General features: G+C 34.4%; 1 protein-coding gene across 1 annotated transcript; it reads left to right on the forward strand.

The window, feature by feature from the left end:
• Positions 1-1,810: 1,810 nt before the first annotated feature.
• On the forward strand, positions 1,811-5,461 carry LOC127104119 (calcium-dependent protein kinase 1). The gene is made up of 8 exons (XM_051041325.1): positions 1,811-2,565; positions 3,527-3,670; positions 3,871-4,023; positions 4,132-4,247; positions 4,340-4,507; positions 4,673-4,800; positions 4,902-5,001; positions 5,090-5,461. Exons 1-8 carry the CDS (start codon positions 1,914-1,916, stop codon positions 5,171-5,173), a joined length of 1,545 nt encoding a protein of 514 aa, XP_050897282.1. The 5' UTR covers positions 1,811-1,913; the 3' UTR covers positions 5,174-5,461.
• Positions 5,462-9,475: the final 4,014 nt, after the last annotated feature.

The following is a 9,475-nucleotide window of genomic DNA, read 5'->3' on the forward strand; positions in this document are numbered from 1 at the left end:
TATGATATCCAAAGTTTAGATTCTCTTTTATCAGAGTCCAAAGTCTCTATATCCAGAGTCTCTCTAAGACCAGAGTTTAGAGTCTGATTTGATCAACAATGTCCAACATCTTGGTTTGTTCAGAGATATCTTCATTCAACATCTTTCTGGATTAGATTTAACTTTACTTCACCTTAGTTAAGCCCAGAGTCTGAACACTCAACAAACTGTTAGAAAACAAAATTATTCTCTAATACTTTATTATTATCAAAACTTAAAGATAATTGATGAATCAAACTTGTTCCAACAAAAAGCTCTTATAAATATCCCAACTTGAGAATTGGAAAAAGATCAAGGATAATAATTCCACAAGTTTATAAGATATATAAAATCTTTTGCTTGATCTAGACGATTAGGTTTTCTCTATTTTACTTTTAGCGAGTATAAATTATAAATCAACAAAAAAACAGAGAATGTCACAAAGCTCAGTTAACGAAACACAATAAACGAACAAGAGAGACGAATGTGAGATTACAAGAGATGCGAGATTATAATTCAAGAGGATGAGAAAGGGCAACAAGAATTAGGACAAGAAATGTGAAGTATGAACGCGCGAGAAGGAATTTTTTTTGCTAGTTTGATGAGATTTGTAATTTCTAAAACGAAAAAGAAAGACGACGGAAAAATGCAGCCGGAACTAAAGATGATGGGGAATTGTAGCAATAACTAGAGATGACAAAAAATGTGCAGCGTGAATGTGAGAAAAGGGGAAAACTTTGTTATTCTTACGAGATTTCTAACCTCTAAAGTGAAAAAATAAATAATGAGAGAAGTCTTCTAACTTGCTTCTAGGTTTAATTTTTCGGTGAAACGGAAATCCGATGTGTTTTGGCCTTTTTTCTCTAAAATCACATTGAATTTGAAAACTTGTATGTGTCAAACTCATAAATTTATCCGAGTTTGTACGAGTCTAATCGAATTTACTATAAATGAGTCAAAATGTGAGTCTATAACCTCCTAAACTCGTTAACTTATACGAATTGATTTATAAGTTTGACAACCATGACAAAAATATTTGATCGTAGATCGACAAGTTTAAATATGTTAAGTCCACTCATTTATGTGAAATACAAAAAAATAAATATAATAGTAGTTCATTCTTTGAAACAAAAATGATATTCTTACACCACAATATAGATCTAAACCGTATTTCACTGTTCATCAAACAATGAAATATTATAATAATAAATATATTTTAAAAAAATATATAAAAATTATTATTTATTATTATTATTTTTATTTTATTTTTAGATTAAATGACTCATTCATATATAAAATTGTGTGATTAACCAACTTTATAAGTTTATTAATCAATATTTTATATTTTATTAACCAACTTTAATTCCTTCTAAAAGTTATTTTTAATATCTATTTATTTATTAATCAATTTTATAATTTCATTAGCTAATTTTTTTTATTAACAATTTTTGATTTATTAATAAAAATATTTTTTAATATTTTTTATTAACCAACTTCATTATTTTATTAATTAATATTTTATATTTTATTTATAATTTTATAATTTTATTAAATAACTGTTTACAAATATATTTATTTATTTTAAAAAAATAATGTTCACACTGTAAATACAGTGATCAATATATAATATGTAAATATTAGTGTCAAATATGTTAAGATAGCATTCCTTGGCTTTTATTTGAAATTACCTATATTACACAAAAAAAGGTAACATAATTTTTTAGGCAAGATAACACTAAAATTGTTCCGTTAATTATTTAGATTTATTCAATTAATTAATATTATGACATAAAAAAGACCAATTTAGTACTTGTGCCGGCAACCTCGTCGCAAAACACGACACACTTTTTCTTTTCCTTTTCTCCGACAAAATCTACTTCATTGACTTCAACTCAATGGGTGGCAACTGCAGTACCGGCGCCGGAATCAGCACCACCACCACCACCACTCACTCCGATCCTTCCAACCAAAAAGCCCCCACAATCCTCCCTCAGAACGCCAATCCCTCACCACCTCAACCTCCCTTATCCTCCTCCCTCGGCCGCGTCCTCGGCCGCCCCATGGAAGACGTCCGCTCCATCTTCATCTTCGGCCGTGAACTCGGCCGTGGCCAATTCGGCGTTACTTATTTGGTAACCCACAAAGTCACCAAGGAACAATTCGCTTGCAAATCAATCGCTACACGCAAACTCATAAACCGTGACGATATCGATGATGTTCGCCGTGAGGTTCAGATCATGCATCATCTTACCGGCCACCGTAACATTGTTGAGCTCAAAGGTGCTTATGAGGATCGACACTCTGTTAACCTTGTAATGGAGGTTTGTGCCGGCGGTGAGCTTTTTGACCGGATAATTATAAAGGGACATTACTCCGAACGCGCAGCGGCGAATATTTGCCGACAGATTGTTACGGTGGTTCATAACTGTCACACTATGGGAGTCATGCATAGAGACTTGAAGCCTGAGAATTTCTTGTTCCTTGGTAAGGATGAGAACTCGCCGCTTAAGGCCACTGATTTTGGTCTCTCAGTGTTTTTCAAACCAGGTAATTCATTTGCTAATCTTAGTGTTTGTTGCATTCATATATAATGTGATTAATGGAAGAGTTTGTTAGCTATTACTTATGTAGCATCAATACAGTGTATTAAAGGAATGCCTGGTGTTGGTGTCCGGCACGTGACAATGTCCATGTCTATTAAAGGAATGTCTGGTGTCCGGCACATGACAATGTCCTTGTGTACTAAAGGAATGTCTGGTGTCTGACACGTGCCAATGTCCTTGTGTATTAAAGGAATGTCACCGGGTGTCTGGCACGTGACAATGTCCTTGTGGTATTAAAGGAATGTCTGGTGTCCGGCACGTAACAATGTCCTTTGTGTATTAAAAGAATGGCTGGTGTTTGGCACGTGACGATAGCCATGTGTATTAAAGGAATGTCAGGTGTCCGGCATGTGACAATGTCCATGTGTATTAATGAAATGTCGGGTATTTGGCACGTGACAATGTCCATGTGTATTAAAGGAATGTTGGGTGTCCGACACGTGACAATGTGCTTGTGTATTAGAGGAACGTCTGGTGTACGGCACGTGACAATATCCATGTGTATTAAAGGAATGTATGGTGTCCGGCACGTGACAATGTCCATGTGTATTAAAGGAATGTCTGGTGTTTGGCACGTGACTGTCCAACCCTAACATGTCACTGTCGGTTATATTCAATCGTTTCCTTCTGTGTTATGTTATTACCAGTATCTGCACGATGGTGTCAATATATTGTGTCCGTGTCATTGCCTCATAGGTTATTACGTATTAATGTAAAATGGATTAATGGATTTCCTTGAGTCCAATTTTTTCGGAATGTGTTAAACTCGATATAAAAATCTAAGATGGTATGAGATTTCATTTAAGATCATTGGATTGGGTCACACATCAAATGTTGCTATTGAGTGTAAGACGAATGAGATGGGATATGATATGAAAAATCTAATTTTTATTATATAAAAACAGGAGATGTATTCAAAGATCTTGTTGGCAGTGCCTATTACGTTGCCCCGGAAGTGCTGCGTAGAAGTTACGGTCCTGAAGCTGATATTTGGAGTGCTGGAATTATATTATACATTCTGCTTTCTGGTGTCCCCCCTTTCTGGGCAGGTGAAACCTCCTTCCTTTTCCTTTCTATGGGGAACTCGAAACTTCAATCATCGTGTTGAGATTATTGACTGCAGTGACTGTTGATTGCATCAAATCCATTTGTGTTGTAGTATACGAATTTTTTTCTTGAACCTTGATTTACACGCTTTTGTAACATCCCGATGCTTTTTTCACACCTTGTTCTTATCTATGGTGTGAAGAAAATGAACAGGGTATCTTTGATGCTATTCTTCGTGGACATATTGATTTTGCATCGGATCCTTGGCCTTCTATATCAAGTAGCGCGAAAGATCTAGTCAAGAAGATGCTACGAGACGACACCAAAGAACGACTTTCAGCAGTTGAAGTACTCAGTAAGTCAAATTCTTCTAGTATACAAGAAATGACTCGTTTTATAACCTTGTACGTTGGTTTATTTGAATCAATCAGTCATAAATAACAATATGTTTTACTTATTCCAGATCATCCTTGGATGAGAGTAGACGGAGATGCATCGGACAAGCCTCTTGATATTGCCGTTTTAAGCCGAATGAAACAATTCCGGGCAATGAACAAGCTAAAGAAAGTCGCTCTGAAGGTAAAATATCCAATATAATCGTTTTCCTGTCATGAACATCATAATCGATCTTCTAATAAAATAACATCTCATATCTATTCCATTTATTACAGGTTATCGCCGAGAATCTTTCTGAAGAAGAAATTATCGGCTTGAAGGAAATGTTCAAATCCATGGATACAGACAACAGCGGAACAATCACTTTTGAAGAGTTGAAAGCCGGCCTCCCTAAACTCGGTAGTAAAATGTCCGAGTCTGAAGTAAGGCAGTTGATGGAAGCGGTAAGAATATAGTTCTTTATTGATTCCCTTAATTTTCAAATAAAATTGTATCTCTGCTTACGTAACAATGCCGAGGATATAGATAGTATCTTCAGAGCCGCATGATATTCGGTTACTAGCTTACTACTTCTCTTGATTTTACAATCACGACTATCTGGTTTTCAGGCTGATGTGGATGGCAACGGAACCATTGATTATATTGAATTTATAACCGCAACAATGCATATGAATAGAATGGAAAGACAGGATCACTTATATAAAGCTTTTGAATATTTTGACCAAGATAAGAGCGGGTATTCTTACTTGTTTTCCGTTCATAGCTTATAGTTTAACAACGTAATCGCCATAGATGTTGACTTAACCGGTTTTCTTCTTTGTTTTTCTGGTTTTAAAGTTACATCACAAAGGAAGAATTGGAATCTGCACTTAAGAAGTATAATATGGGTGATGAGAATACGATAAAGGAGATCATTGCCGAGGTCGATACAGACAATGTATGTTACTCCTTGTTACTTCATTGTTTAAACCACCAATATACACGAATCAAGCGAAACATTTATATTTTTGTTATCGTATATGCAGGATGCGAGAATTAACTATGATGAGTTTGTAGCCATGATGAGGAAAGGCAATCCAGATATAATAACCCAAAGACGTCGCAAATAAGCTCTACATAAGCTGTTTCGGTTACGTGGACTGAATTGCGTTCGTCGAGTTTTACTCGCACCTTGTTTCGAGGGAGCACTTTTGTGTAACAAAGTTTTTCTGTTTAGTGTTTTGCCTGTTTTGCCTGTTTTGCCTGTTTTGCCTGATGTTTTCGGGTCTAGTTGCATTAAGTTTATTTCTAGTGTTTGAGTAGAGACGAATATGTACAGATTCTGGAAGAAGAAACACAGGTCAACACCATTTTCTCTAACGAGGTTAAAAGAAACTGATCTTTTTTTGCATGCTAAATCTTGTTATTATATCCACTTTTCTCGTACCACTTTTACTGAACTCTTTTCACGTCAAAAATTTCTAGGAAATTTTTATTTCGTACTTTATATACTCGAATCTATCAAAATAAAATTCACACAAGCAAAATGTTGTAGATAAAATACCGTATTTTTGGGGCAATTTCTTTTCTTTTCCATTTTTATGGTTTGTGTTGCACTTTTGAAAACTAAAAAAATATTATTTTAGGTATTTTCGGAGATGCATATTTAAACGTATTAAAATTCAATTTTGTTAAAATTTAGTTCGAAAATATATATGCGAAGATTTCTAGAATGAATTTGCAGATATATATTCAAAAAGATTTTTGAAGTCATTTAAGCATTGCATTAAGATGGTTTATTATTTAACAATTTAGTAATATTTTCGGAGATGCATCTCCGAAAATCTCAAGCGGAAAATTGAACATATAACCACCTTGCATGATCATCTCTTTCACACTCCATATCTCCTCAATAACCCAAAGCTTTAAAAAAATCATTTTCAATCAACTTTTCGACTCCAAATCATCATTCTTATGTTTGATCACATCAAATGGAGCGGGGTATTCGTTATCTTATGGCTTATTGACTAAACCAAAAGTAAACATACAATTTGAGTCGCCACCGCACTTTTATTTGTCCAAAGGAAAGGCTAAAAAGCGAACAAAAGCCAAGTAAGAAGTTTTATCAAATCAAAAACTAATAAAAATGTCAAAGATCTAGGTAAGGGGGTTGGTTATGAAATGGGAAGGTTTTACGCACCCACAACATCCTTAGTACTCTAAGGGAACCTCTTTTTGCAAATGTGTGTTGTAGGTTGGTATTTGTGAAAATATGTGCAAACGATTGGGGGATGAGAAAAGAATAGATTATATTTAAAATTTTGTTGTTTGAATGGATGAATTCATTGCCTACGTATCATCACAAATGTAGGATCAAAACCTCGTAGTTCAGGGTAAAAATCTCAAAGATTGGTGAATTGATTTGTTAAAAGCCTTAAGGTCTTTTGTTATCAGAGGGAGAAAACTCAACCTAAACCAACAATCAACCATGTGAGGAAGACTTCAACATACTAGTGATGGGTTAACCCTATAATAAGTATGGAAGACTTATAATTCAACCACTAAGGATAAGATGAGGTTTACATCAACCACTATGATAACTCAAACCTATGGCTAATGTTTATGAAAAGGTTTTAACAAAGGTGGTCATTGGAACCACAAAAACAACTTGAAGTGAGTTGTATTTATAAGTTAGATTTATTCACAAAATGAGGTCAAAATTGAATTAAGATTTATTCACAATGAGTATTGGTGAAAAGATTTTGAAAAAATCAAAGGCGTAAGGCATAGGTTTCTAATTTGAAAACAATGTCAAAGTTTGCACAAAAAGAGTTTGGCTTGGGTTAGAGTGAGGAGAAGAAGAGAAGGGCTAATCCTAAGCATACAGAGATAAGAGAAGAGACAAAATCCTTGGAGTTCCTTTTTTTAAAATCATAGAGATGATTCAAGATGCTCATTTCCTTTGGACTTAACAATCACAATCAAGCAATCAAACAATTATATTCAAGCTCCTAAGATCTCCATTTGGCTTGTCTCTCTTAACTTGGTTACTCATGACAATGGTCCTCCTTACTATCTCAAGATGGAATCCCTATCACACAAGAGCAAACATCAAAAAGTTCACAACACAGTAAGAGGAATGGACAAAGAAAGAGTTTTGGAAAGGAAGTCCTTTGAAGTCAACTTTGAGATCTAGCATTCTAAAGGCATGAGGCCTAGTTGCTCTTCAACAACTTTAGCATTCTAAAGGCATGGGGCATAGTTGCTCTTGAACTCCTTTAAGCATAGGTAAGTCCTAATTCTAAGTCCTTTCTCCTTTTTGCATTGGGTTCACACAAAACAAAAGCAAAACCAACACAAAGCAACAATATATTTATATACAATAATGTGCTCAAATGAGCAAAAGGAAAATGACATAAACATAAAGTATATGCTCAAATGAGCAAAGTAAAAAGCAATATGAATAAATGAGCAAGAAGTAAATTGCATTAAAGTAAATTGCAAGAAATTAAATGCTCAAATTAAAGTTAGTAGTTAGTATGGTTATGTTAGTTTGTCATAAGACAATTTAGCGCTATGTTAAGCAATCGTAAATGGACTAATGTACTAGTCACACCTATCTGAGGCCGGTCAATAAAACTATAGGCAAATAAACACAAGTTAGAGATCATGACTAGTAAGTCAAACTCCAAAAACATGTCATGCCAAAAGAAAAGAGGAAAGACCTTGTATGGACTTTAGGTTTTTTGCTTGACCAAGAAGCAACCTATCTTGGACACAAAGCAACTCACTTGATCTTGGATCAAGTTGAGTTTGATTTGGATCAAAGAAGGTTAAACCTCTCATTTGTCAAGGCCAACCATAAGATATTAACTCATTGGCCAAAGAAAAATAAAAAGAAAGAGATGAAGATGAAATGAATGGAAAGAGAATTCAAAGGTCAAACACAATTGGTCAAAAGTGAATCAAATCATCATCAATTAATGTTAAACAGAAGAGAAATGAAGATTAGAAGTCAACAAATCAAACATATTTTTTTGGTATTTTTAGAATTAAAAATAAATGCAAAATAAAATGAACAAAATATGGTCAAATCTCAAATTCAATTCAAATCAACTTCAACAAGTCCAATTAAATTCTCATAGGTCTAACATGGTCAAACAAGCTTTGATAAATTTTTCCAACAATTTTTGAAATCAGAAACTATTTTAAAACAATTAAAAACCATGAAAAATAACACAAATAAATTAAAATTTCAAATAAATCTTAAATCAATTAAGAAATTGCTGAGACTATTTTTCATTGACTTATCATGATCCATATGTGTTAAGAAAATATTTTGGGATTTTTCAGATATCAAAAAGTATTTTAAAATGAATTAAAACTATTAAAAACCAAATAATTCATAAAAAAATATTAAATGAAGTCACAAAAATAATTAAAAATCAAAATATGAAACTAGATTTTTCAAGAATTTTTTTGGCATTGGTCTCATATTTTTGTGGCTCCAAATAAAATATTTATAATTTTTGAAAATAAAAGGAATTAAATGAAATTAAAACAGAAATAAGAAAAATAGAAAAAACCAGCGCGCTTGGATCATTTCATTAAATGACGTGGCCATGATCTGAGGGTTCAGAGGCGCGGTCATATGGTACTCCTTGGTCAAGCGCGTAACATTTGGAATTAAATCAAGTCAGCCAAATGAAAGGACACGATTAAAACGTTTGAGAGAGATCCAAGGGATGAGAGGCTCCCTCGTGGGGGTGGGGGTGGAAACCGCCATCTTCTCCGGCCAGCCAACTGATTCCGGCCACCACGCGCAGGGATTTGAACTTTAATGAAAATGAAAAAGCAAGGTATCAAAATGAAGTTGAGGTGATGTACATCACCCCTGTAACCATGGATCCTTCTCAATGTTCCTATTTAGAGAGAAACAAGAGCTTGAAGATCATGGTGCTTGATCTGAAATGGCACGATTTGCAAAATTGAGACCACCACTGGCCTGCCTCATGCTTGAGGACTTCAGAAAACAGCAAAAACTCAAGCAATTCACATTGTATTTCAAGATCTGAATCAAAAAAGTTTGGTGATATACCTCTGAAATGAAGCTTCAAACAGCACGAAATGCCCAAGCTCTTGATCCAATTTTGATCTGGAGGTGTGATGGTGATGCAAGGCTAAGGAATTAAGACTTGAAGATCAACTAAGGATGTTGAAATTCAAGCTTGAAGTTGAAAATGAAAACTGAAATTCCTTTGAGTGAGGGTTTGGTTTTCAATCCAGCAGCGTTTCAGATCTCCTTCAGGTTTATTTTTGAATGAGCAAGAGCTTCTATTTATAGCTGGAATGGATGCAAGGTGGTGTTTTGCTCGTGTGCATAAAACTTGGATCCTTCATGCATGGGCCTGTACAGGCGCGTGTAAAGCCCA

This window comes from Lathyrus oleraceus, chromosome 7, assembly GCF_024323335.1.
Source record: "Lathyrus oleraceus cultivar Zhongwan6 chromosome 7, CAAS_Psat_ZW6_1.0, whole genome shotgun sequence".
In the NCBI taxonomy this organism is placed as follows: domain Eukaryota; kingdom Viridiplantae; phylum Streptophyta; class Magnoliopsida; order Fabales; family Fabaceae; genus Lathyrus; species Lathyrus oleraceus.